Source organism: Dipodomys merriami, unplaced genomic scaffold (genome assembly GCF_024711535.1).
Source record: "Dipodomys merriami isolate MVZ:Mamm:240054 unplaced genomic scaffold, mDipMer1.0.p SCAF_134, whole genome shotgun sequence".
Classification (NCBI taxonomy): Eukaryota; Metazoa; Chordata; class Mammalia; order Rodentia; family Heteromyidae; genus Dipodomys; species Dipodomys merriami.
The window spans coordinates 3,371,472-3,399,058 of record NW_027202649.1 but is presented as its reverse complement, the minus strand read 5'-3'; the positions used below and the strand labels follow the sequence as shown (position 1 = coordinate 3,399,058).

Genomic DNA, 27,587 nt, shown 5'->3' with positions numbered 1-27,587 from the left:
TGGCCTCCCCTCCCAGCCCCAGCCTGGAGGCAGCCGCTGGCGGCCGCACGCATGCTCAGAGCGCTGCCATGGGAGCAGCAGGCGGGAGGCGCCGCGCACGCACCTGTGGGTTTGGGGTTCTTCCCCACGGTGGCAGCTCCACGGCTGCCTCCTTCCCAGGCCCCTGCAGAGCCCCAGCCCGAGACACACGGCCCCCTCAGCCCAAGGACGGGCAGAGGGCTCTGGCCAGGGGAGGCCAACGCCAGGGCGTGCTCTGCGCGGTGTCTGCGATCGTGTGATCGTGTGCAGGGGCCGCAGCTCTGCTGGGAGGAGGTGCAGGCATCCAGGAGCCCAGTGAGGAGCAGGACAAGGCCAGGAGCACACCGGGGACCGCAGGCCCTGCATGGCTGACCGCTGCTCTCCAGCCCCTGGCTCACCCCACTCACCGCCCTGAAGTCCACGAGCCGCAGAGGGCGGAGCCTCGGCGGCCCCAGCCCGGCCTCGCCTCTGTCCCGACCTCAGGAGGTCGCTCCCCTCTTCAACTTTTATTAGGGGTAGACTACTCAGGCCAGGATGGGAAATCCTCAGGAAAGCAGCTCCCCGGGCTTCTCTCAGGTGCGCCGGCGCCAGCCGCTCACGGCCAGCTGTGGGTTCCCAGGCCCTCCTGTGTGTGTGTGTGGGGGGGTGACAGGGTGGGTCTCCTGGCAATGGTGGAACTGAGGGAGGAATTTGCGGTTGTCAGATGCATGGTGGCCGATGCGTTGTTTCTAGCACAGCTGTCACTGTCAGAAAGGTATGCAAACTCAGGCCGCTCACTTTCTCTGATCTGTTTATTTCTCTTTTCTCTTTTTGTTCCAGTCCTGGGATTTGAACTCTGGAATGAATTGGACACTATACTTACACTGTTTTTTGTTGTTGTTGTAGTTTGATCTGGTTCATGGCTAGTGCTCTACCACTTGAGCCACAATTCCACTTCTGGCTTTTTAGTAGTTAATTGGAGATAAAAGTCCCATGGATTTCATGAGTTTCATGATCCTCAGATCTCAGCCTCCTAGGTAGCTTGGATTACAGGTGTGAGCTACTGGTGCCTGTACCACGAGACTCTTATCTCCAATTAATCACTAAAAAACCGGAAGTGGCACTGTGGCTCAAGTGGTAGAGTGCTAGCCTTGAGCTGAAGAGCTGAGGGACAGTGCCTAGACCCAGAGTTCAAGCCCCATGACTGACCCAAAACAAAACAAACAAAATGGAGGGGGTGGGTGGGAAAAGAGAGAAAGAAAACAAGGAGAATGAAAAGGCAACTTTTCAAACAGCCAAGGCCTCTCTGGAGGAGATGAAGAGGCAATGCAAGCAATGGCGTCTCAGGTTCCTTCAGAGACCCCTGTGGCCCTGGAAAAGTCCAGTCCCTGGGCAGCAGCCAGGGGGAGGGGAGAGTGCAGGGGCTGAGTGAGGAGCAGCCGTGGAGCCTATAGGGGAAGGGAACCAGCTTAGTACAGGAACACTTGGCCCTTTGAACTTCTCTGCCCACAGCTCAGATGGCTAGAGCACACCTTGAGTGTGTTCAACCTACCCGGGCAGCAGGGCTGTAGCTCATAGCTATGGGGCCAGGGCTGCTGTTCAGCCCCGTCGTGGCCCTGAGCCCTTGGCCTGGAGCTCAGCCGTGGACGGCAGCTGTGTCCATCCCAGGCTCCCGCGCTGCCCTGCCTGGCACACGCTGCCCACTGGACACGCGCCCAGAAAAGGGCTTCTCCACTCAAGGTCTCAGATAACAGCGGGCGCCGTGGTATATAGCAGGAGCCCGGCAGGTAACACGCAGCTGTGTGGCGGCGGCACCATGCTGGGCCTCTGGCTCCTGGGCTGCTGGGCTGTCTTGGGCGCTGCCTTCGCTGGGCAGGAAGGTTGGTTCCCTTCACCCCGTTCTGCGCTCCGTGTAGCTGGGCACCTTGCTGTGAGCGGGAGCGAGTCCCTGTCCGCTTCCCCCTCACTGGCCTCACAGCTGCAGAGGGCGTTGGGAGAAAGACACAGGTCCCAGCTCCCCCTGCTCCCCAGACCCCCTGAGACCCTGGCAGCCGGGCCCTCTGCATCGCTGCGCAGCCGGTCTGTGTCCTGTGGAGGAGGCGGCGATGCGGCCGTGCGGGGCACAGCCCTGCCTGCCCAAGCCTGACTTTTTTTTTTTTTTTTTTTTTTTCTGTTGTTAGTCCTGGAACTCAGGGCCTGGGTACTGTGTCTGAGCTTTTTTGCTCAAGGTTAACATTCCACCACATGAGCAACTACTTCACTTCTGGGGTTTTTTGTTTTTGGTGGTTAATTGGAGATTAAAGTCTCAAGGATTGTCTCCTCAGGCTGGCTTTGAACCATGGTCTCAGATCTCTGCTTCCTGAGTAGCCAGGACTATGAATGTAAGCCAGCAGCTGGTCCTTTTTTCTTGGGGCTTGAACTCTGGGCCTAGGTGCTGTCCCTGAGCTCTTCAACTCAAGAAAAGCACTCTACCACTTGAGACACAGCACCACTTCCTGTTTTCTGGTGGTTTATTGGAGATGAGTCTCATGGACTTTCCTGCCCAGGCTGGCTTCAAACCCCGATCCTCCAATCTCAGCCTCCCGAGTAGCTAGGATTACAGGCGTGAGCCACTGGTGCCCGGTGAAGCTTGTCCTTTTAAAGCTCTATTTATTCAGTGCCTTCTCGGTCCCAGGAATGGAGCAAGCACTTGGTCGATCATTCGTCGCAGCCCTCACAGTGGCGCCCCCAGGGTGCTGATGGGGAAACTGAGATTCTGAGCTGTGTGATTAAGCTAGGCAGCCATGGGACCCTGCTGACCGCCGCACCTCCTCCTGTTGGGTTTTTCCTTGGAAAGAGAGCTGAGTGGGGCGCAAGCATCTGAGCCTCCCACGGGGGCCTGCGCCCACCACACTGAGCTGTGGGATACCGGTTTGTGGGGAAGGGGGGAGTCAGGCTGACTTTTCAGAGAGGGAAAGGGAGGAGCAAGCTGAGGTCCCCCAAGGGTGAGAGGAGACTGGAGATGGGAGGTGAGACCTGGCGGGGTCCCCAGTGCCCACTTTGACTGTCACCTCGTGGCTCCCCCAGGCTGCGGGATCCCCGCCATCCCTCCTGAGCTCAGTGGCCTGTCCAGGGTGGTCGGTGGGGAGGACGCTGTCCCTGGCTCCTGGCCCTGGATGGTGTACATTCAGGTGAGGGGGGATTGTGGGCAGCGTGGGGTGCTGTCCCGGTGGGAATTGTGATGGTCCCCTTTTACTTCTCCAGTACAAAGATGGCATCTACTTCTGCGGTGGCGCCCTGATCAGTGAGGAATGGGTGGTCACTGCTGCCCACTGTATGGTCACGTGAGTCCTGGGCGGCCTGGGGCTTCATAGGGTTGCAGGGAGCAGGCCGCTTTCCCGTCTCACCCCTACCTGTGTCCATGTGTAGGACAGCTGACAAGGTGGTGGCGGGGGTGTTTAACCTGGATTCTGATGAGGACGTCCAGGTTTTGGACATTGCAGAGGTAGCCTGGCCTGCTGGACGGACCCCCAGGGAAGGAGTTGGTCCCCAGAAGATGGCAGAGCCTGGGCTCCTCCCTGGGTCTCACTTGGGGCTCGGTTCTCCTCCACAGGTGTTCAATAACCCCCATGCCAGTATAGAGCCTGTGCACAATGACATCGCGCTGCTGAAGCTGGCCACCCCGGCCCGCTTCACCGACACTGTGTCTGCCGTGTGCCTGGCCTGTGACGAGGCTGACTTCCCGCCAGGGACACCGTGCGTCATCACAGGCTGGGGCCAGACGCTCTTGCCCAGTGAGCATCCCTTCCACTGGGCTGATCGGGGTGGGAGCTGCCAGGTTGGGGGGAGAGGGGCATGCGCACTGACCACTCACTCCGCTGCCCTTCTAGACCCGGAGAGTTGGTACAAGCTGCGGCAGGCCGTGCTGCCCCTCGTGTCCACTCCCGACTGTCGGAAGTACTGGGGTGATGACGTCACCGATGACATGATCTGCGCCGGCGGCAACGGGACCGGCCCTTGCATGGTGCGGCCTCCTGGGCTCTGCCCACACTGTCCCCCCTCTCTAGACATGGCTGCCCGAGTACGGGGTGAGGGCTGAGGGGGAGGGAGGCAGGTGCAGTGTGTCAGCCGCGATGGTGTCAGATCCCCGTGAGCGTGTGCGTGGCGGCTGCGGGAGGTGAGCCGCGCAGCCTGGACAGGGCCCGGGCAGAGCCGAGGCTGAGCCGCAGCCGCGCTGCCCCGCGCAGCCCGCCCTCCTGCGGCCCTGCACGCACTCAGCCGCACTGACTTCTGTCACACAATGGCCCAGACTTCCAGAAAGTTCAACCCACAGCAGCTGCTGAAACCCTCCACAACCCACCCAGAAAGCAGGCAGAGGTGTCCTGGGTCAGGCCGTGGGCTGGCCTCTGGGCGCATGCGCAGGGGCCGGGCTGCCCGGGCTACGACAAAACCAGAGCCTGTTTCCCTCTCCCTGCAGGGCGACTCTGGCGGCCCCCTGGTGTGCGAGAAGGGGGGAGTGTGGAGCCAGGTGGGCATCGTGTCCTGGGGCAGCCGTGAATGTGACGCCAGCATGCCTGCTGTGTTCACCCGCATCACTGCGCTCCTCCCCTGGGTGAAGCAGACCCTGGAGGAAAACAGCCTCAGAGCTGCTCTGAACCTCTGAATTCCTTCTTGCCCTGCTCCCCACCAAGCCTCAACAGATTCATTAACACCCATCAGTGTGGTCTGGCTTTTGTTTGGGGGCCTCTCCCGTTCCTGAACGTGGACCACTGGGCTGGGCCAACCTGGGAGGTGGGGATCTCGGGGAGAGGCCCCCCAGCCCTTCTCCCATCACGCGGCTGGTCAGAAGCACACAGGCACATGAAACAAAGAAAAACATAGGTGTCAGGTGTGGGTGTGTGGGCGATGGCGGCCTGGCCTCCCCTCCCAGCCCTGGCCTGGAGGCAGCCGCTGGCGGCCGCACGCATGCTCAGAGCGCTGCCATGGGAGCAGCAGGCGGTGAGGCGCCGCGCACGCACCTGAGTTTGGGGTTCTTCCCCACGGTGGCAGCTCCACGGCTGCCTCCTTCCCAGGCCCCTGCAGAGCCCCAGCCCGAGACACACGGCCCCCTCAGCCCAAGGACGGGCAGAGGGCTCTGGCTAGGGGAGGCCAACGCCAGGGCGTGCTCTGTGCGGTGTCTGCGATCGTGTGCAGGGGCCGCAGCTCTGCTGGGAGGAGGCGCAGCCATCCAGGAGCCTGAGTCACCCCCCCCCCTCGTGGCCCAGTGAGGAGCAGGAACAAGGCCAGGAGCACACCCAGGACCTCGGGAGCAGACACAGCCGGCCCAGCCGCGTCCTAGGACTGGGCTCAGAGGGTGCACAGCTGCTGCCCACTGTGGGTGGATGAGGCGGGCAGGCTTAGGGAGGCCTAAGCCGTGCAGCCAGAAGGAAGCGTCTGGAACCTGCAGGCTGCAGACAAGCTGCTCCCAGGCTATCCCACGCCACAGCCAGGACGGCGATGTGCCAGTCACAAAGCCTTCGTGCACGTGGAGACTGACCCACCAGCCAGTGCCTGGGGCACACTACTTCCCTGTACCCCCAGGAGGCCTGTCGCCTCCCTAGAAGAGCCAACCTATGGAGGCCATGGCCTCTGACTGTGGCTCTGGCCAGTGTGCTGCCGGTCCCCGGGGCAGGGCGGGGGCGGGGTCACAGCGGAGGCCCAACCAGCTCTGGGCATGAGAGAGGCCAGGAGGTACCGGCTCTGTCCTCAGTGCTCACAGCATCTCTCCCAGACCTATCTTTTTTCCTCCTTCTTCAAGTGCTAAGTCGTCCTAACGTGTACTGACAGGTACAACGGTCTGAGACCTGAGGATTGTGGTGCAAAGGCAGTCTGGGCAGGAAGGTCCACCAGACTCTGACTGCTAAAGAACTACACCTCAGAGAAAGCTGGCAGTAAAGCTGACAGGCAAGTGGTAGAGCAAAAGCCTTGAGCAGGAGAAGATCGCTTTCCTCCCCAACTTTTATTAGGTGTCGACTATCTGTGGCAGGATTAGAAATCCGTAAGGAAAACAGTTCCGTTGGCTTCTCTCTGAGTGCTGCCCAGCCTGTCCCGGAGCCCGGGGCCCCGCGGCCAGTGCGGGGCCCGTGCGCGGCCCTCTGGGCTCAGCACGTGCTCGGTGCCCGCTGCAGCCCGGAGGAGGCGCCGCCCACCGCCTGTCACAACTATGTACAAAGCCTGCACCGCCGAGGCCACGGGGTCTGCGGCGCGGCGGGGCTGCCCGGCCCCAAGCGCGTGGGACGCTGGCCGGCCTCTCCCGGTGGGTGCCTCCCTGCCTCCATGTCCACATCGTGTGCGCTCAGGCGGCTGCCAGCTGGCCCAGCACCCGGCGGAACTGCTGGGTGCTGTGGCCCAGCTCCTTGACCCTGTCCACCATGTCCTGGGCCGCCGAGGGCGAGGGGTACTGCAGGGCCGCGGCCTTGGTGGTGGCCACGATGGCCCGCAGCAGGTCGCAGAGCAGGTTGCTGTAGTGCGTCACCTGGCTGCGCACGTCGGCCGCCTTGGCCTGCCGGGACAGCGTGTCCCCGATGAACACCAGCTTGTGGGCACTGAGGATGACGAACTTGCTGTGTGCCACGAAGATCTTGGGCGGCTGGTTGGTGGCCACGGCGGTGAAGAAGGCCTCCACGGCATCGGTCAGCGTGGTCAGGTTGGCCTCACACTGTTCCAGGTAGAAGAGCAGCAGCTGCCGGTCCGAGGGTCCTAGGCCGCCTGTCCGGCCTGGGGCCAGGGGCTGGGCGGGCGTCCAGCCAGCCAGGTCATGGTCTATGGGCCGAGACACCTCCTGCTCCAGCCGCTCAAACTGCTTCAGCTGGGGAAGCCGGGGGAAGCACGGTTAGGCTGTGGGCCCACGGACATAGGCCCAGCACACTGCTCCCCAAGCTCAAAGTGGGGTAACGGGACCAAGGGGTGAAAATGTGCTGCAAGACTACGGGAGGACACAGGACATGTCTACTTCTTAAAGCTACAGGCAGCCCAATTCGCTCTACACTTTGAACGTTTGTTGCTATTCCCACGCGCCACTCATTGACTTTCCACAGAGCTCCCATGAGGCATGTGTCTACACTGCCAGCCTTGCGGGGAGTGGGGAGTGTGGGGGGGGAACCCCCCTTTGTGGCCAGGGCTCAGGGAGGGACAGGCTCTGTCCCCTCCCTTCCACCTCTGCCCCAGGGAAGGGAGGAAGGGAAGCTAGCCGGGCAGTGTTGCTTTGTATTACTCTGAATTCCTTCATAACGGGAATGAATCACTCGGTGTTTTTCAGAATTACCCCTTTCCTATCCTAGGAAATGACTCAAAACATGAAGCAAACTCTTCAAACAGGGCACCAGTATCTAGAATAAGGAAAACTGGGCACTATGGAAACAATTCAACAATAGATATTATATGGCCTTTGAAAAGAATTTATGAAGAACGTTGAACGCTGGGGAAAACGCTGGAGACGAAGGCAGTGATTCCCAAGACTTAGCGCAGGCACGCGGCGGCCCCGATGGCAGGCGCTGGCTGGTGGAAGGCCGTGTGTACACTGCTCTATGTTCTCTAGGTCTAGAATTACCCTGATAAGAACCTAATTGTAAGCCGGGCGCTGGTGGCTCACGCCTGTAATCCTAGCTACTCAGGAGGCTGAGATCTGAGGATCGCGGTTCAAAGCCAGCCCGGGCAGGAGAGACCATGAGACTCCTATCTCCAATAAACCACCAGAAAACCGGAAGTGGCGCTGTAGCTCAAGTGGTAGAGCGCTCGCCTTGAGCTGAAGAGCTGAGGGACAACGCCCAGGCCCAGAGTTCAAGCCCCACGACCGACAAAAAAAAAAAAAAAAAGAACCTAATTGTAACTATTTACTGCAGACCTGGGACTTGAGTCCAGGGCTTCAGGCATGCTAGTCAAGTGTACTACCACTGACCTGCAGGCCCAGCCTTCGGGTAATAACCGCTAAGATAAACAGGATCAGGCCAGGTGTGCAGCGGCACACTCATAGTACCTCAGCTGCCTGGGGCAGGAGGTGACTTGACCCAGGAGTTTGAGACCTGCCTCGTGTGGTAGAGTTCCTGCTGAGCAAGTGGGAGGCCCTGAGTTCAAACCCAGTACTGGGGGGATGGAGATGATCATGAAGTTGGGAAGTGACTGGCAGGAATCTGCCCCGGCAGGTTGGAACCACCATTCCGGGAGAAGCCGGCTCTCTGGTCCAGGGCCCCCCCCCCAGCGAGGCTGGGCCCTCACCTGCTGCAGCTCCAGCTGGCCTTTCCCCTGCCGCATGATGTTGCCCTTCTCCAGCAGCTCCTTTTGGGTCTTCTCAAACTCTTCCTTCCCCTGGAAGGGAGAACAAGGGCTAAACTAAAAAGGCCAGCAGGTTGGTGGGATGCAAAGCCCAGGGAGTCCGCCAGGTGGCGCTGAATGTCCATGCACCCTCAAGCCTGGCCACCGCATTTGACCACCATGGATGGAGGGTCCCACCCCTCCCTCTAGGAGAGCCCTGTGGGGGGCGGAGGGGGCAGGGGAGAGGCTCCGGGGTTCCTGCGACATGAGAGGCGGTCGGGGCCTGTGTCCTGGCCGGTGTGGGCACCCACCTGCAGGTGGACGTAGTCATAATCCTCCATCCAGCCCCCCTCGCTGTTCTCGTACTGCCCATCTGGAGAGTCCTGAGAGGTGAACTTGGGGGGAGAGGGCAGTGGTCGCGACTGGATGCTGCTGGCCTTGTCAGTGGGGTTGGGGTGTGGGGAGCCCCCCCCCTCTGGCCCTGAGGCAGAGGCTTTGGTCCGTCTGAAGAGCAGTGAGGCATTGCCATGCAAGAAGGAGGCCAGCTGCTTGGCGTCCTCAGGCACAGCCCGCGAGCAGGCCACAAGGCGGTCCAGGTCTTCGAGGGTCAACCCGGGGCCTCCTCGGCCACTGTCCAGGACCTGCCCGTGGGCCACCAGTGTCTGGTACACGTCTTCCATCTTCTGCAGCTGCCGGCTAAGCTTGGCATGCAGGGTGCGGTCAGAAGTGTGGGTGGCGTTGCTTACGGCGCTGCGGGAAAACTCCAGTAGCTCGTGGACGGCGCCCTGGACCGCCACCACGGCCGCCCGCAGGTCCTGCACGGGCGGCTCCTGGGGCTCGGGGGTGCTCCGCCGGCCCCCAGCCCCGCCGGCGCTGCCCGCCAGGTCCAAAAGGCGGGCTATGGTGGCACTCACACTCTGCTGCAGCCGTGCCAGGGACTCCACCGCAACTTCCAGCTCCAGGGGCTCCCGGCCTGGCACAGCTGCCTCCAAGGATGACGCCGACTGGCTGCTGCGGGTGCTGCCCGTGCTGGAGGCCGACAGGCGCTTGGCGTCGGCGGGGGCCTCCCGCTCGGCCGGTGGGGGCACAGCGTACACGCCGTCATCACCCACGCCGTCAGCCCCCTCAGGGGCAAGCGCCCGGTCACGGGGCACGTCATACAGGGCGCCTGGGCCCGGCCGCCGCAAGCCCGGGGGCACATCGTAGAGGTCGGGAGCAGGGGGCGGCACGTCGTACACGTCCTCGGCGGGCGGGGGGTCCTGAGGCGGGGCGGCGAGGATCAGCGGGTGGCGGGCCGGGTCGAAGGGCTTGGCCTTGGCGAAGGCAGGGGGCACGTCATAGGTCTCCTCCCGCTGCAGCGGCCCATCCGGCACGTCCTTGCTCACCGACGGGGGAACATCATACACCTGGGGGACCAAATGGGGTCAAGGCTGCCGCCTAGGAGCCAGAGCGGAAGGGACCCAGCCCACGGAGATGCCACGCGTCGTGACGTCACGCCAAGGGCCAGATGCCTCCACGCCTGTGCCTGTCTGCTGCCCTGTGCGGGGCGCGGGGCGCTCACGGACGCTGCGCCAACTGCGGCCGCTCGAGGGGCTCTGAGCTCAACCATCCGCTGCCCCCTCCCCAACCCTGCGGCCCAGCACGGGCACACTGCTCACCGCATGGTGACTGGCTGCGGGCAGGCCCTTCTCCACGCTGGGGGGCACGTCGTACACGTCCAGCAATGCGTCTCGGCCGGTAGGACCCTTGACAGCCATGGGAGGTGTGTCATACACCTGGGGGAGGGACGGGCTAGTGACACCAGGTCCAGGAAGACTCCAGGGCACCTACTCAGCTCCCAGAGGGCCACGCTCCCGCCTAAGCCCCACACCCACCTCTTGGCCATACTGGCTGGGAAGCAGCCCGCGGACAGGGGGCACGTCGTAGATGTCCTGGGGCCCCGGGGCCAGCAGGTGGCGTGGGATGTCGTACTCGTCCTGCTCTGGCTGTGAGGCCTCGTACACGTAGCTCTGGCCCACTCGCGTGGGCACCACCACCTGGAGGCAAACCGCGGCGTTTCTAGCAGCCCTCGCGCATGCACGTGTGCGTCTGGGGCCCAGTGGCCCTCCGGGAAGCCACGCGATGCGGCTCCGGTTCTCATTCCCTGAGCATCCTCAGCCCTTCCGTGGTGAGACACCCCTAGCATACTACACCTTTAGGTTTTATTCCCAGCTAACTGGCTTTAGGCTAAGAACCAAGAAGTTTCTATGGCTGAATGATCCAGAAGGTTCTAGCCCTCACATTCTGATGGGGGTGGAATATGAGTAGAATGGCAGTGGGCAGGCGGGGTGAGGTCAAGGCCTCCTTCCTGTGGGCATCCCGGCTGCCCCTCCCCAGGGCCTGCACTGGCAAGTGCCTACAGATGCAGGTATGGAAGCCCACGGGACCAGAGGTGGCCTGGCAGGGCCCAGGGCTCTGCCCTCGGATGCTGACCCGGTCGGGCCCCTGCTGTCCTCATGCCAGTGCCCAGCCTGGAAGGGCGGGCACGCAGGCAGCCCTTCCTGAAGGACTCTCCAGCCAGGCCTGGCGGCCTCCGCAGCCTCCCCCAACAGGGCTCCCAGTACTCGTCACAGAAAGGCCTTTTGTTCCCTAATCAAAGGGGACGTCTGGGACAGGATTGACTGGGGCCCTACCCCCACACACCCTCCCTCAAGTTCGAAGGCTCCAGAACCCTGCCCAGGCCCCACCCCCTCCCACACCCCCGGGGGGGGGGCACTGGCGGCCCCAGGCCTGGCAAAGCTCTAGGCAGTCAAGCTGAGCTGGGCCAGCTGGGCTCCTCCGGGCATCTCCGACCAGCCAGCGGAGCAGTGGGCCTCCTCCGTGGGGGTTCCCGCCCTCCCGCACCAGTGTGCACCAGTGTCTGGGGGCGGAGTTGCAGCAGCCCCTCCAGACTCATCTCCTTCCTTGTGCCTCAGACTTGAGTCTCTTCCAGTGCTATTTTTAGGTGCTGGAACCTTCCAACAGCAGGCAGGAAGGGGCTGGGGGGCTGGAGGGACGTGGCAGGTTGGCTGGGCCTTGAGGCAGGGCCCCTTGGCCTCCTAGGTGGGGACCAGCTCCACAAGGCTGGCGAGCGAGGGCTGTGCCCAACTTCCTGCCAGCTCCCCGGCCAGGCAGGTGGGGCCTGGGAAACGCGGCCGCCCCAGCCCCTCAGGCCCTGCTGCTGCCATACAACAGCGAGGGCTGGACGCACAGCCAGAGACAGCTAGGGACCCGACCCCACACCCACACCCCACCCCAGCGCCAACGGGCAGTCTGTCACTCCTACCGCAGAGTCAGGTGACAGCAAGCAGCCATACTGGCTAGCAAACATTTCTTGTTAGAAAAACAGAGTAGGCTGCCATCAGGGAGTTCATTAGGGAAATGGACTCTCCAGAGAGCTGCTGAGCTCTGCTAATCACAGGCCACCCTGCTCTGCACCTGACGCCCCATTAGCAGGGCCTGGAGAGCCCTGGGGTGGGGGTGGGGATACTCCCTGACACCTACAAATCCTCCCACCCTGGAGAACACAGTACATGGTCCACAACGCAGTGCCAGTCACACACACAAAGAGCCCAGGTTGGCAGGAGAGGGCTGCTCTCCCCTCAGAAACACGCCCCAGCGGTTGAGTCCTGGGCAGAGCTGAAACTCCGGAGTGGCCTGGCAGGGACAGAGCGAGGCCCCAGGCAGCAGGCCGCAGCGGAGAGCGCAGAGCGCGGAGACAAGAGCAGCCCTCAGGCAGCACCAGCACTAGCTTCCACCCCCTGAAAAATGGACGGAATGCCTTGACCGGGGCCAGCTCTCGGCTCCGGCGTACCAGTCCCACCTCCCACCCCAATCTAGGAGTCTCATTTTTCTTCTCTGGAAATCAAGTGTGTGCCATGAGAGTATCCTGGGGTCTGTGCATGGGGACCTGCCTGCAAGGCGGTAAGAGCACCCACACGAGGATGGTACAACGGAGGCTGCGCTGCGCGCCCTCCACGCCAGAGGCTGGGGCTCCGCATGCGCGCCTTTCACAGATGTGGCCCCTCTGTGTCTCTGAGAGGCTCAGAAGGCCACGTGGCCTGCAGTGGCCGTGACTGCTCTGCCCGGCCACACACCACAAGGTGCTGCAGCTAGGGTCTGCTGCCACCTGGCTCCGGCCCTGATACCCACCTCTTTGTTTTCTGAGCACTAGGGCCCCTCTACCCACCCACAGGCCTGGCCTGATCAGGAATGACCCCAACTTAGTGTCTTCAGTTTCAGACATCCCAGGTGAGGAGCTTTGACGCTTATGAAGGCAGGACTTTGATATCTGAGCACTGATCACACACAGAGATGTTTACTGCTATTTAGTTTATAGTAGAAACATGAGTGACCAGAGACCACTTAGTGCCTGCTTCTGAGGGAGGCGGAGGCACGGTAAAGCTAGGGCCAACCAGGCCAAATGGCTCAGGAAGAAATTTTAGTAACGAGAAAATGCTTCTGATCTGTAGCCCTGGATTTACTACTTTAAAATGCAAAAGTACACGGACAAATCTGTAAAAGACAAAGAGAGGATGTGCTAGACGAAATACGCCAAAATTTCCCAATCATTACCCTTGATTGGGAATTTCATCTCTAGGCTTTCTCATACATTCTGCATTCTCTACAGCAAACAAGCATTGCTTTCACGGCAATCAAGGCTGCCCAGGCCAGGAGTGAGGAGGCGGCTCAGGGCACTGTCCCCTTCCTGAGCCCTCAGGCAGGTCAGGGCCCCTAGAGCACAAGCCCAAGTAGCTCCACCATGCGTTGACACAGCAGCGGGAGCGGGGCCCCAGGTGGAGAGCCCCCCCTGCTTCCTTCTCATCCCATGCCTGCCCCAACTTCCCGCTGAACCAGGACAAAGGCTTGGGGCAAGGGAGGCGGGGTGGGAGGACGAGCTGGAAGTATGGGCCACGGAGGTGGGTGTGTGCACGCACACTTGTCTGGGTGCCGTGCGCGTGTGGAGGGGTGCATGTGAAGGGGATGGACTGCATTGTCCCGGGGCTCCCTGGCCAAGCACTGCTCTGATGCCAAACAGCAAAGCTGAGCCCTCCAGGGCCCTGCTCCACCCCAGCTGCCCAGGGTCAGCATGGCAGGCTCTGGCCAGCTGACTGGCTAGATAGCTAAAGGTGCAGAGAAGGCAAGAATGGAGGGGTGGCCCAGGGTCCCCCAGGTTCATGAACTCTGGCCAGGCCCTCGGTTGGCAGGAATGGAGTTACTCTATGTGTTTACTTGCTACCTAGCTGGTACTAGGTGAAGTGCTTACCTTAGCCCGAGCAGCTCTGAGAACAGAGGCTCAAAGCTATCTATGGCTGAGATCTGAGGATCATGGTTCAAAGCCAGCCTAAGCAAGAAAGTCCATGAAGGGCTGGGAAGGTGGCTCAGTGGTAGAGCGCTTGCCTTGCATGCATGAGGCCCTGGGTTCGATTCCTCAGCACCACATAAGCAAAAAGAAAAAAGCCGGAAGTGGTGTTGTGGCTCAAGTGGTAGAGGGCTAGCCTTGAGCTGAAGAGCTGAGGGACAGTGCCCAGGCCCAGAGTTCAGGACCCACGACCGGACCAAAAAAAAAAAAAAAAAAAAGAAAGTCCATGAAACTCTTATCTCCAATTAATCACCAAAAAGACTGAAGTGGAGCTGCAGTGGGAGTGTTAAGTCTTGAGCAAAAAAGCAAGGACAGTGGCCAGGCCCTCCCTGAGTTCAAACCCACGACTGACCAAAAAAAAAAAAAGCTATGGCTGAGTGTCTTGGACACAGTCTTCCTAGACACAGGTGGGCTCTGGACTGGACAAGGCGAGAACATGAGGCTGGACCCCTGGAAGGCTGACTGACGTCAGACTTCTTAAAGGATGGCTGCAAACACCGGGCTACCTAGCAAAGCTCTACTGTGCAGCCCCCTGTGCTTGGCTAGGTGAAGCAGGATTGCTTTCTGTCAACAGGAGATAAGTAACAAATGTAGCCCCCAGAGAAGTTAGAAAAAAATGCAATCTTTGTCTCTTCCTCTTTTCCTGCCTACCAAAAAGAGACATGGTGGCTGGAGCACATGCAGCACCCTATTGGTCCTGGCATGTTCACCTCCAGACGTGGGTTATGTAAAATAAATGTTTCTGTTGCCCAAGGCATGCTCTCCTAATGGACCTGCTGCCCTCCTGATATGTATGTGTTGCTGTAAGTATGGATAGATGGCTGTAGACATTTATGGATGGATGGCTGTATGTATGGACAGATAGATAGATAGATAGATAGATAGATAGATAGATAGATAGATAGATAGATAGATAGATAGATAGATGGATGGATGGATGATTGACGGATGGATGAACTGTATTGGCATTTGAGCTCAGGGCCTCAAACTTGAGGTAAGATACTCTTACTACTTGAGCCATTCCACCAGCTTCTTTTTGTCTTGTTTCCAAGACACTTTATGCTCAGGCTGGCTTAGACTGTAATCCTTCTATCTGTGCTTTGCTGAATTGCAGAGATGACGTGTACCATCACCATGCCCAGCCATTAGTAGACATGGCTTTCAAACTTTGTATGTGTACCTACGTTAGCCTCAAACTGTGATCCCCTAACCTCTACCTGCCAAGAAGCTAGGATTACAGGTGTGAGTCACCATGCTTGGCTAACTTCTTCCCTTTTGATGTTGTGGGGCTTGAACTCTGGGACCTGGGTGCTGTTCTTGAGCTCTTTTGCTCAAGGCTAGTGTTCTACCACTTTGAACCCAACTCCCCTTCCAGCTTTTGAGAGGTTAATTGGAGATACGAGTCTCACTGGGACTTTTCTGCCTGGTCTAGCTTTGAACTGCAATCTTCATATCTCAGCCTCCTGAGTAGCTGGGATTACAGGCATGAGCCACCAGCACCTGGGTATTTCTTCCCTTTAAATACCACCACCAACCTTATACCCTCTTTTACCTGGGCTATCTGACTGGGTCTGGGCTGTGCTCTCTGCTCTGGTCAGAATGATTGTAACCTACTCAAAACTCAGTACCCTCAGAACAGCATCTAGCTCTCCGGTGGACACCAGATCCCTCTGGAACCTGTCCCAGCCTGCTCTGGCTTCACCTGCCAATCCTGTAGGACGCTTCTCCATGTCTCTTGGCTGTCATAGCTTGATGTCTTCCATTCTCCCTCATCTGCTGCATCAGATGAACAAATTCCCCAAACATGCAAAACCACTGCTGGAGTGTGGGGACCCAGAGGTGTCTGGGCTCTACTGTGCCCAGAAACCAGGGCCTGGGCTAACGCTGTGGGTAGCACAGCTCTGCCAGTGGCCTTACCTTTGCTGGTGGCTTCATCCCTTCCCAGCTGCGGGTGTCCATGGATGGTGGGACCTGGTAGATGTCATTCCCTAGGCCAGCTGAAGGTGGCACTTGGTAAATGTCTTGAGCGGGACTTCCAGGCCCTGGGGGTACCTGGTAGAGGTCTGTGGCTCCACTGGGAAATGGGTGGTGAGGCGTCTGCTTTGAGAACGTGGATGTCTGCTTGGCTGGAGGTGACTGGAACTGCGGGCTGGGCCCAGGGGTTTGGTAGAGGCCTTGCTGAGCCTTGCCTGGACTGGGTACCAGGTAGACGCTGTCAGGTTGGGGCTGGTACGTAGCAGGGAGCATGGGTGAGTACTGGGAAGCCTGGGGAGGTGTGGCATGCAGGCCCTGCGGGAGGCCGGGCTGGGACTGAGCTGCTGTGGCAGGTGGGCCTGGGCCAGGTCCTGCTGGTTTCTTATCGTACATGCCAACCAGAATCTTGAGGCGGTTCCCAGGCACAATGCCCTGCCGTCCGTGCAGCGAGCAGAGCCACCAGCCATCCAGGCCCTGCGTGTCCCGCTCCAGCACTGTCATGATGTCGCCCTTGCGGAAGGAGAGTTCGTCTGGAGACTCAGCCACGTTGTCATAGAGGGCTTTGGCCAGCACATTCTGGGGAGAGAGGACACAGTGAGGGGAGGGGCAGTACCAGGACTCACCCAGTCCCCCGCTCTGGGATCAGAGGCACCTGGATTTGCCTTTGGAAGAGGAGCTCAAATCAGTCATCACACAGGCCCAGCTGACCCGGCATGCCTCCACTGTGCTACAGGAACCCTCAACACCCTCCCCCTAAGGCAGCAGCCACCATTAATACCTCCGAGAGGACTTTCCAGATGTTCCTAAAGACTACTCCTGTAGTCACATGGCAGCAATCACCAGGGATGGTGGTGGTAATATAACCACCAGGTTACAAGAGACGGCAAGTGATTAGCTCAGGAGATACAAGAATAAAGTCTGCCAAAAGTTACAGCTTCTTAGGATAAAAAATACTGAGAGAAGCTGGGCGTTGGTAGCTCATGCCTGTAATCCTAGCGACTCAGGAGGCTGAGATCTGAGAATTGCATTTCAAAGACAACCCGGGCAAGAACGACCATGAGACTCTTATCTCCAATTACCCACCAGAAAACTGGAAGTGGCACTGTGGCTCCAGTGGTAGAGCACTAGCCTTGAGCTGAAGAGCTCAGGGACAGTGCCCAGGCCGAGTTCAAGACCCATGACCAACAACAACAACAAAACAACCAGAGAATATATTTGTTTCAGTCTTTCTATCAAAGGCCAGTAATTAATGGGGAAATTTCACTTTCCCTTAAGGCTGAGAAGCAACCAGGATGCTCTCCCTACTCCAACCCCAGAGGCCAGACCCCTGCTGCCCTGGTCACTGAAACGTACCAGGAAGAAGAAAATGACAGGGGGGAGGAGGGAGATTGCACACATTGCATTGATACAAATTGTCTTCAGACCATATATGATCATATGTAAGCTCACAAACTGGAAGAATGAGTAACTGATGAGAAAGGTCCGAGCAAGGATCAATCATGTAACAAAAACTACAAGTTATCTGGGAAAGTGCTCAAATAACAACCGCAAAAACCACCAAGAGCGGGGCGCTGGTGGCTCACGCCTGTAATCCTAGCTACTCAGGAGGCTGAGATCTGAGGATCGCGGTTCAAAGCCAGCCCGGGTACGAGAGACTGTGAGACTCCTATTTCCAATAAACCACCAGAAAACTGGAAGTGGCGCTGTAGCTCAAGTGCTAGAGTGCTCGCCTTGAGCTGAAGGGCTGAGGGGCAGCGCCCAGGCCCAGAGTTCAAGCCCCACGACCGACAAAAACAAAACAAAACAACAACAACAAAAAAAAAAAACACCAAGGAGAAAGTGCCGAAGTTCTGTCAAAGACCTAGAAGAAAAACTTAAAAGAAAAATTGTCCAGGTATTATGGCTCATACCTATCATTCTAGCTACTAGGAAGGCAGAGATTGGGAGTATCAGGGTTTGAGGCTATTAGTGTAAAAAGTTAAACAAAAAGCCAGATGCCTCATGCCTGTAATTGTAGCTACTTAGGAGGCTGAGATCTGAGAATCCTGGTTCAGTGCCAGCCAGGGAGGAAAAGTCCATGAGACTCTTATCTCCAATAAACCACCAGAAAATTGGGAATGGTACTGTGACTTAAGTGGTAGAGCACTCACCTTGAGCTGAAGAGCTGAGGGACAGCACCTAGGCCCAAAGTTCAAATCCCACAACTGACCCCCCCCTGAAACAAAACATAAAACCTTATCTCAAACTAAAGCAAAAATAACTGGAGGTATGGCTCAAGTGACATTGCCTGCCCAGCAAGCAGAGTCCCAGATCCTCAGTTCAACTCCTAGTACAGATGGGGGGACAGGGAGGAGAGAAAGAGAAAGAGAGAGAGAGAGAACACATGTGTGTGCAATGTACTAAGACCATGGTGGGATGACTTAACACGGTTAAAATTCATTTGCCCAGCCAGGTGCTAGTGGCTCAGGCCTGTAATCCTAGCTACTCAGGAAGAACTGAGATCTGAGGACTGCAGGTCAAAGACAACCCAGGCAGGAACGTGTGTCCATGAGACTCTTATCTCCAACTAGCCACCAGAAAACCAGAAGTGGAGCTGTAGCTCAAAGTGGTGGATGCTAGCCTTTAGCAGAAAAACTCAGAGACAGCACCCAGGCCTGAGTTCAAGACCTACAACCAACAACAACGACAAAGAAATTCATTTGCCCAGGCTTTCTTAGTGTAGTATTCCTCCTTTATCCAAGCATAAAGTTTTGTTTTCTCTAGCTTCAGTCAGATATCATGGCCAACCATGGTATAAAGATATTAAACAGAAATTCCAGAAATAATCCTTAAGTTTTAAATCGTGCACAGTTCTGAGAAGTATGTCATCGTACCCCAGAAGAATCGTTCCTCTGTCCCGTGTATTCTTACAGCATATAATACTATTCATGTCCGAGAGTCCTAATAGCTATTGCAGCCTCATGTTGAATTCAGGTAATTCAATTTTACTTACTAATGCCCCAAGTGTATAGCAGAAGCTATAAAGTGCTTCTTTTGTGGCGGGGGAGGGGAAGGAATCTAGATCTTGAACTCAAGGCCTGGGCACACTGTTCCTGAGCTTATTTTTGCTTAGTCATCTTGTGCAAGGTCCAGGCAAAACAAAACAACAAAAAAAAAAAAATCTGAGACTATCTCCAAATAACCAGCAAAAGAAGGAAAAACTAGAAGAGAGAGGGAGGGGTAACAATGTCCAAAAAAACCTTAACTCTTTACCTGATGTATGTAACTGTAACCCCTCTGTATATCACCTTGATAGTAACAATACAAAGAAAAAGAAAAAGAAAAAAAGCTAGGTGTGTCTCAAGTAGTAGAGTACCAGCTGAGCAAACAAGCTGAACAAGCAAGAGGCCAGAGTTCAAACCTTCTATCAGCAGCAACAACAAAAGCACTGAAGAACCTAGGTGTGATCATAGCCACCTATAATCCCAGCTAAGACCGTTTAGGGAACATAATACACAGCCAGACTGACTCAAAACGAAACAAAGCCTAAAACTGACTTAATTTAAATTAAGCTCAATAAAACATTTGAAATTTTAAAATGGGGAAGAGATCAAAGATCACTGGTAATGTTCAAGATGATAGAGGAGTCTGCTTTCTTTTCTTGTTTGGCAGAATCTCTCAACTGAGCACCTCTTATTTTGGGCTTGAAAAAGAAAATGCATGTCCAGAAAAAGCAAGCACTGGATCACCTCACAGGTCATAAAGCAGGAGGGGACAGAGGTTAGAGGATCAGGCAGGCCTAGAGGCCAGAGCCCAGGAGGAAGAGGCAGGGGCAGACACTGGCTAGGACCCACCAAGGTCTCAAGGCCCCCATCCCCAAGCTCCCAGCAAGAAAAGTAAATTTCCCAAATATGGTCTGCAGCTTGCCTCCAGCAATCACATCCCCACAGGGGGCGGGACACCAGCCCATCCTCACTCAGTGACCCCAGAACGCAGCGCTGCCTGGCCCCGTCCCCCAGTCCCGGTGACCACAGGAAGTGCCAGCACAGTGAGTCACCGAAGAATTCCCCTCCAGCCAAGTCAGAGGCTAGGAGTGAAGAGGGGCCTGCCTCTCTTTGGACTGAAGTGAGTACAGGCTGGCAGAGAGGCCCCACAGGGCAGAGCCAGGCCCTCGGGGCAGGTCACGGGGGGGGGGGGGGGGTGTTCCAGGCTGCTGGTCTCCTGGCTGGCCAGGTGAGTCCCTCAGGCTGCCGCCCACAATTACAGCATGAGCTCACTCCGTGTGTGCGCGTGCGTGCCGCACAACAGTCCAGTCCGGAGCAGCTGGAGCCAGGCGGGAAGCACCTCTAGGACTGGGCACGTGGCATCAAGTGCCTGGCACCAGCTGCTCCCCGGCCTGCGTCAGAGTCCCCGTGGCAGCCACTACCCTTCCTGGCCTGAGTCCTGGGCACTGCTGGTGCCTGACCTACCAACTGCTTGGGCTGCCCACGCACCACCCTTTCGGTCTCTGCCTTGCCAGGACCACGCAGTTCCTTCCTTCTCTCAAATCCGGAACAGCAGGCTCAGCCCCAGACCTGGCTCCCACTCTCCCTCCCTCCCACAGCTGTGTGGCCTTGAGCAAGTCCCTTCATCTCTGGCCAACCAGAGCCCTAGATGGCAGCCCTGGTCTCACAGGGCTGTTCTTGTGTTTAAGACTCAGATATTGTAGGTCTAAGCTCAACAAAACCACCTATGAGCGTTCAGCCCCATTGTAATGGAAAAGACAACAAACAAGATGTGCACCGGGGAGGATGTGGCCAGCAGTAGAGCACTTGCTTGGCACTTGGAATGGGGCACCAGGTCTGATTTACGGTAATTATAGGCGGGGTACAAATGGCTCCTACTTGTAATTCTAGCTACATAGAAGGCTAACATCTGGAGGATCAGCCATTCAAGGCTAGCCAGGGCAGAAAAATTCACTAGACTTCATTTTCCAAAATAAACAGCAAAAAGCAGTGTTAGAGGTATGGTTCAATTGGTGGAGTGCCAGCCCAGCAAGTGGGAGGCTCTGAGTTCAAACCCCAGTATTGGAGGAAGGGAGGGAGATGCTCAGAGCAAGTGCTTGGCGACAAGGCCCCAGCCAGGCTTGCTCCAAACATGCCGGGCTTTGCGCACAGGAGCTGACAGGCTGCCCCACGGGCTCTGCCTGGCTCTGAGAATGACTCTTCTTGTGTCATGGGGCCCCCTCATGCCAGAACCACACCCTGAAGAGCAGCAAAAGAGTGCTGCACCCATCTGATGGTTATTCAATTCTTCTAAGCCTTGCCAGCTGCCTCACAAAACCCTGGAAGTTCTGTGGAGTGCCCACAGAACTGGGGGCAGGCTAAAGAGTAGAGGGCAAGTCAGTGGCAGGGAGAGCTGAGGGGGGAAGATATTCCTCAGCTTCCACTCCACAGAGTTTCCAGCAGGGCCAGACTGGGCCAACTGTGGAGGAGTCTGCAGTCCACTGGCCACAGAAGCCTCTGCAGGAAGCATGTTCTCAACACTCACAAGCCAGCCCCAAGAGAGCTAGGCGAGCAGTCAAGGAAATGGACAATGTCAAAGGGGCCGGTTCCTAACAATAACCACAGTGCATTTACCCCAGACCAAAGACAGGGCCCTCCTCCAAAGTCATCAGCTCACTTAACCCTGAGTGACCGCAGGAGACATGAGGCTCACGACTCAGCCAGGATGGAAGAGGCAAGAAACAAGGGAGGCAGATCTGGGGTTGGGAGGTAGTGGAGGCTGCGATTCCTGGGGTAATGCTTAGGTTCACAGAACCCATGAATGGAAATTTCACAGGCCTTCCCCACCCTGCCTTATTCCTACTCCAACACATACACACCCAAGGGTGCCCACCCAGAATACAGAGCCTTAAACACAGCGGGCACTCAGCAAACACTGGCTCCCTTCATACGCACAACCACTGCAAACGTGGGCCAAGTTTATTTCTGGGATATTTTGTTCGCTAGCCCCAAAGAACCGCTGGTGGCCATGGATATAGAGCCAATGAGTATGTGCCCATAATGACCCTCACTCCTGTAGGCCTATGTGCAGCCAGAGCTACTAGCTGACATCCTGATCATACCTTGTTCTGACTGACCCAGCAGGATCCAAGGGTGCAGATGTCCAGAGTAGACCTGAGACAAGTCAGCCTTAGCAGCATCCTCCCCCTACACTCGTATGGACAATTGAGCAGCCAGAGTCTGGGTTCGGTCCCCAAGGGGAGCCTGGCTTCTCTGCCTGCCTGCCTGCCCGCCCACCTGCCTGCCTGCCTCAGGAGTATGTGAGGTCTTGGGACACAGCAGGGTCAATGTGCTGGTCCTTGGTTCCACGTTTGAGACTGAGCCAGAGGAAAGGCCTGTGGAGCGAAGGAATGGAAAGGAAAGCCACCTGTGAGGTGATCATTTCCAGGGACATCCTGCACAAGCATGCTCTGACCTTGGCTACAGCAGCCATGACAAATGACCTTGGTCCAGGGCCAGCCAAGAGCCAGAGCAAATCCCTGACAATCTACTCTACAACCCTGCCCCAACTCCTGACCAAGTGTCACAGGCACTGTCCTGGGGAGGCTGGGCAGAGAAGTGCCACGAAGAGGACCTGCAGAACTCTATCTACTCAGGAGCTATCCTTTTCCAATCCCAGGATCCTGATGGAGGATTGTGAGAGATCTTTTTCAGTGGACTGGCTCAAGTTCACTTTTATGATGTGGTATCTTGTCAGAGACACCAGGCTCAGAGAAGATGATCCTTTATTTAGGGAGAGAACCAGACCAGGATACAGTAAACCCTCATTCCCAACGTGGTCTTCATGAAGGGGTCAGCAGAAAAGACAATAGGAACTTCACTCAGTACAGTCTCAAGCTTCTCCATCTTCACATCTAAAGCCCTCTGGAGTTCTGCCACTCTCTCTCTCTCTCTCTCTCTTTTTTTTTGGGGGTCTGGTCGTGAGGCCTGAACTCTGGGCCTGGGCGCTGTCCCTCAGCTCTTCAGCTCAAGGCTAGCGCTCTACCACTTGAGCCACAGTGCCACTTCCAGCTTTTTTTTCTTTTTGCTTATGTGGTGCTGAGGAATTGAACCCAGGGCCTCAGGCATGCAAGGCAAGCACTCTATCAATGAGCCACCTTCCCAGCCCAAGCTCTGCCACTCTCTAGTCCTGATACCTTTCAGTAGGTCATAAGGCCTAAAGTGAGGTCTTTCGGTTTAAAAAAATTACCAAACCCTGTGATTTCTAGGGTGTTCCATGGAGATGGGCCCTGCCCCTCAATCTTCAGAACTTCTTCCACCCAAGCCTGACTATGGCCCATTTCTTACCTAGTAGTAGGAAGGAGGGGTGTTAGGAGAACAAAACACAACTGGGATCCTCCCAATGCTCAGAACAGGATGGAGAACAGTGTTTCACCTTCGTCCATGTCCCTTATCTGACCCGGAGAAAGTGAGGCATGACCAATACCTTCGATGAAGAATGATCACTGCCCTGTGACTGCCATACCCCAAATCTGACTTTCCTATGACCTCTTCCAGGATGCTTCCAGGGAGCTGACCTCCCTTGCTGGACAGCTTGGGCTGAGGAGGAGCTGTCCAGGCCCAGGAGAAAAGAATGATGGGACTTCCTGAAAGAATAATGGGTGCTAGGAGAGGGCCACAAAGGCCCAGCCTTACAGCCAAAGGGTCCATCAAGTTAACAGTCCCTCAGAGCCCTGAGTTCCTGGCAAGGAGCGAAGACATACATGGAGTAACCCATGGAGACCAGGTTCTGGACCCAGTTCAGGAAAACTGTCTCTATGCCTCAGTCTTCTCATCTATACTCTCCATCTAAGTGCAGTGAGAGGTAGGCTATCTCAGGAGTCTTTTTCCTGGACAAACAGGAGGCTGCCCTAACCTCAATCCCTTGGCTAGCTAGAGAGATGGTGCAGCCCAACGGAACTCACACTCTCACTCCCAACAACCAGTAATGCCCAGTAACGCCTGAGGCTCCAGTTCTCCTCCCCCTAACTGAAAGTGACTTTCCTGGCAGAACCTGCCATTACCCTGCCCTGCCTCCACCCAGCTCCAACGGACTCCTTCCTTGCACAGGGCTGGCCAGAGGCAGATGCCAGTGCCAGAAGGTGTGCCAGCACCTACTCCCCAAGGGCGTTCTCACCTACACGCTCCCCCTGCACCCAGCCTGATCCTCAGACACATACTTGCTCCTAATCATCCCGCGGAGGGGACGGTGAGGCAACCTCACCTGGCTGAACGTGGCAAGGAACAGATGACGCACGAACGTTCTGTGAAGGAGAGCACGCCACACCAAACTTCAGGTCAGGAGAGCCTCTAGGCTGAACCTTTCCTCGCCACGAGGGTGCGGAAAAAGACAACCTGTAGCCCTAGGAGATTCTCACCCCCAGCATCCCCGCGCGCCAAACCACCCAGGCTTCCCACCCGCCTGCCTCAGCCCGCTAGTCTCAGCTTTCCCGACCCGCACAAGGCGGCCCTGGGTTCCGCCTCAGCAGTGAGCTGCAAGGCGCTGGGCCACGGAAGCCAAACCAGACACCCAGCTCCGGGGGCTGCCGGGCCAGGAGCACCCGACGTGCACCCCAAATCCCGTCAGTGCGCCACACCCTCCCGCGAGCCAGCGCGCCCAGCGGGGCCGGCGCGGCCCGGGTCCCCCGGCCCCCGGCGCTGGGCGGCCCGGCTGCGCCCCGCTCCCGGAATCCACCGGAATCCAGCGCCGGCGGGCGGGCGGTGAATCATTCACGCCGACTTCCCCTGCTCGACCCTAACACCCAGTCGGGGTACGGGGTACTCGGCCGGCCTCCTCCCGGCCCGGGAGGCCCTCGCGACCTCCAGCGACTCTGCACCCCTCCGGTCGGGGACACCGAGGCTCCCAAGGTCACACGCAGCCAGCGGCCGGCGCGGGGGGCAGCGGGCCACCCGCCAGCAACTTTCCCGGGTCCAGGAACTTTGCTGTCGTCGCCGAGGAACGCAGTCCCGGCGCAGCCGGCAGTTCCCAGGACCCGCGGGTCCCGCAGGAAATGCCACTGGCTTAACCCTTCCAGCCCGGGGTGGGCAGCCGCCGCGCGGGCCCGCCCCACGCACTCACCAGGTAGTTCATGGTGTCTCGCGGCCTGGGGCCTGGCTCCCCGCGGGCGCACACCCGGCCACCCGGGCCGCGCGGACTCGGAGCTCCGAGCGCGCCGTGGCAGCCCGGGCCGCGACTCCCGGTCTGGACGCCTCCGCCACCCAGAGCCAGTCCCACCGCGCCCCTCCCGCCGCCGCTGCCGCCGCCGCCGGAGCCGGCGGACTGGCCCAGCCAAGCTCCCGGCATGCCCGGCCTCGCGCGTCCATAGGCCGCCGCAGATCCCCATGCAAATGAGCCGCGGTCCGGGGTGCGTGCACACGCGCACGCGCACACGCCATGGGACAGCCCCTACCTCAGGGCGGGAGGTCTCCGCCCGCCGGCAACCGGCCTTCAGCACGGGATATCCCTTTTCCTGCACGCAGTCGTCGTTTCCCACCGCGGCCGCGAGCGTGCCCCTCTCCGGCCACACCGCGCCTCCACTTTGGGAACACTAGATTGCCTTTCCACTGCCCTGCGGCTCCCATCTCCCCCACAGAACCCGCTGGCCTCAAGTTGACTTCTGCCTTCCCCACCTGTCAACCCCTCGACTCAGATCTGAATTTAGAGGGGGACCACACAGCGGTGAGGCCCAGGCGCCCCGAAGCAGTCTCAGTCCCCCGCCCCCCATTCTGAGTCGGCCCAGACCAGTCCAGGTCTAAAACTGTTCAGTGTATTCCCTGCACCTGCTCCAACCCGTCTACTTCAGCAATCTGTGTGTGTCTGTGTGTGTGTGAGAGAGAGAGAGAGAGAGAATATGAATGTGTGTGCACATGTGTGCACGCACATGTTGAGAATGAGGGAGAAGAAAAAGCCATCCCAGGGAAACTGGACAATTACCTGGCTCTCCTAAGCTCCACCCCCCGCCCTACACACACACACACACACACACACACACACACACACACACACACACACCTGGCTCTCCTAAGCTCCACCCCCCGCCCTACACACACACACACACACACACCCACACACACCTGGCTCTCCTAAGCTCCACCCCCCGCCCTACACACACACACACACACACACACACACACACACACACACACACAGAGCTTGCTAAGTTGCAGGTCAGTGACTGCCACCCCAGGCAGCAAATCGGGGCGCCAGAGTTTGAGTACAGCCCCCACACAGGGAAATGCAGGGAGAACTGAGCTAGAACCTGCTCCAAACCCTCAACAGTCAGCAATCCTGAGCTCCTTGAGCATTCATTGTCAGTCAACTTCCAACACCAGGGAAGCAATGGAGGAGACGGGGCTTCACTCAGCAGAGAGCTCCCAGGAATGACCTAGGCTATACACACAAGGCCCACCTACTCAACTCCTCCATTTGACAGGCAGCTGTCACTCGCCCACAGTCCTGGGTCAGATGTTTCACAGGGCATGCTCTCTCCCACTCTAGAGGGTCCTTTCTCATCTGCAAAATACAGGACTAGCCAGCACAAACCTTCTGGAAAAATGTTTAGAACAGAGCCTTAGGTCGCAAGTCTCCTGAAAAGCCAGGCATTTGCATTTCCCCCCACTCTGGCTTAGAAAAAGCACTTGGGTAGAACTCACAGCATGGGGTAAATAAGGAGCTGTGACAACTAGACAATACTTGTACCCTCCCCAAGACTAGCCCTCCATGTCACCCACACACAGTCCACTCCCCACTGAAGAAGAGCGCAGCCTGGAACATCTCCTGCTGGTCCCTAGGCACTGTATCCCCTCCTGCCCCCTTTCCTTTCCCCTCCCAGCCAGCTACCAACCCTTCGGCCTGGAGCGAGTGGCCAGCATGTGAGGCTTCCGGGAACAGGACTGAACCAAATGATCTATGTACAAGTGTCTGCCTGGGTTGGGGGCTGAGGGAAGTCCTCAACTGTCCCTGGGTCTCTACTTCTGAGAGGAGCAGGGACATAAAAAGGCTGGTGCCCAGTTCCTTCTAGCTCACCAAAAGAGGGCACTACAGAAAAGGGGTTGGTTAGGACCTTGGGAATGGGAGACCTCTCCCGAGCAGTTAAAGTGACACTGGGGGTGGGGCTGCTGTGGGAAGAAGAGGAGGAGGAGGAGGAGGAGGCGGCGGCAGTGGGGCAGTGGGGGAGGGGAACTGGGCTCAGGCGCAGGCATTTCAAAAATTTGCTCCTTTTCCACTTAAACACCGCTCCCCCCCCCCAAGCCTGTGCCTCCTAGAATGGTATTTCCGCTTTGGAAATAAGGCCCCAGAACTGACACCCCACTGTGTTGGGGGGGGATACCCTCCCAGGCTGGTGGAGGAGGGGCACTCACTAGGATCTGGCTGAGAGAGATCAGGAAGACAAATCCTCACCCCAAGCCAGGCCAGCCTCAGGGCCCGGCAGCTGCAGCTGCCAAGGAGGGCCGACAGGGACGCCAGTGCCCTGGTCCAGCACAGCCTGGGCACTGCGCTGGGCCAGATGCACCTACAGCAATCCTGCATGATGGGCTCAGCACGGGCCCCATTTTACAGACTAGGAGACAAACCCAGTTCATGGGCCCTTTCCCCATCTCATACCCCCCAGACACAGGAGGACAGAGCTAGCAGCAGGGGAGGGAGGACCGTGAAGCTGCCAGACCTCAGCCACGCTGGTTACTCTGCAGCAGGAAGGGGACTAGGGACAAGGGACAGTTCAGGCTAAAAGCGAAAGGCTCCTGTCATACTCAGGGGCGATAAGCGACGAAGAGCTGAGATGCAAGTCCCTCCTCCCCCAGACAAAACTACACACTCAGCACTGGGAGCTGGCACCTCACCATGCCCCACTGGTGTGGTGAGAAGGGAATGCGGTGTTTAGTGAGTGGGACCTCAGAAGTGGCTCTGAGGGAGGAAATGGGAGGCTGCCCCAGTCTCAGGAATATAGTGGTCAATTGTGTGTGCC

The 27,587-nt window shown here is 57.8% G+C and overlaps 2 protein-coding genes across 4 annotated transcripts in view; one reads left to right on the top strand and one right to left on the bottom strand.

Moving 5' to 3' along the window:
- Nucleotides 1–1,813: 1,813 nt before the first annotated feature.
- Nucleotides 1,814–4,682, top strand: LOC138825082 (chymotrypsinogen B-like). The gene is made up of 7 exons (XM_070019454.1): nt 1,814–1,877; nt 3,064–3,167; nt 3,241–3,320; nt 3,406–3,481; nt 3,590–3,770; nt 3,867–4,000; nt 4,454–4,682. The coding sequence occupies exons 1-7, from the start codon at nt 1,814–1,816 to the stop codon at nt 4,637–4,639; spliced, it is 825 nt and encodes a 274-aa protein (XP_069875555.1). The 3' UTR covers nt 4,640–4,682.
- A 1,258-nt stretch (nt 4,683–5,940) lies between these two features.
- Nucleotides 5,941–27,587, bottom strand: part of LOC138825107 (breast cancer anti-estrogen resistance protein 1-like) — a 32,798-nt gene continuing 11,151 nt past the window's right edge. The window contains exons 1-7 of one of the 3 annotated variants that reach the window (XM_070019507.1): nt 24,701–24,838; nt 15,563–16,195; nt 10,140–10,301; nt 9,924–10,040; nt 8,577–9,671; nt 8,230–8,319; nt 5,941–6,823 (exon numbers count right to left, since the gene is read on the bottom strand). In XM_070019507.1, coding sequence (XP_069875608.1) covers nt 6,311–6,823; nt 8,230–8,319; nt 8,577–9,671; nt 9,924–10,040; nt 10,140–10,301; nt 15,563–16,195; nt 24,701–24,712 — 2,622 coding nt within the window. In that variant the 5' untranslated portion in view covers nt 24,713–24,838 and the 3' untranslated portion in view covers nt 5,941–6,310. Of the gene's footprint in view, nt 6,824–8,229; nt 8,320–8,576; nt 9,672–9,923; nt 10,041–10,139; nt 10,302–15,562; nt 16,196–24,700; nt 24,839–27,587 lie in introns of those variants that run through there. The other 2 variants (XM_070019506.1, XM_070019508.1) reach the window with 2 other exon arrangements.

What these genes read in the sequence shown, in the direction of transcription:
- LOC138825082 (XM_070019454.1), top strand. Translation starts at nt 1,814, where the DNA reads ATGCTGGGCCTCTGGCTCCTGGGCTGCTGGGCTGTCTTGGGCGCTGCC. An exon ending in GCTGCCCACTGTATGGTCAC is followed by an intron (nt 3,321 to 3,405) that starts GTGAGTCCTGGG and finishes GTCCATGTGTAG; the next exon opens with GACAGCTGACAAGGTGGTGG. An exon ending in ACGGGACCGGCCCTTGCATG is followed by an intron (nt 4,001 to 4,453) that starts GTGCGGCCTCCT and finishes CTCTCCCTGCAG; the next exon opens with GGCGACTCTGGCGGCCCCCT.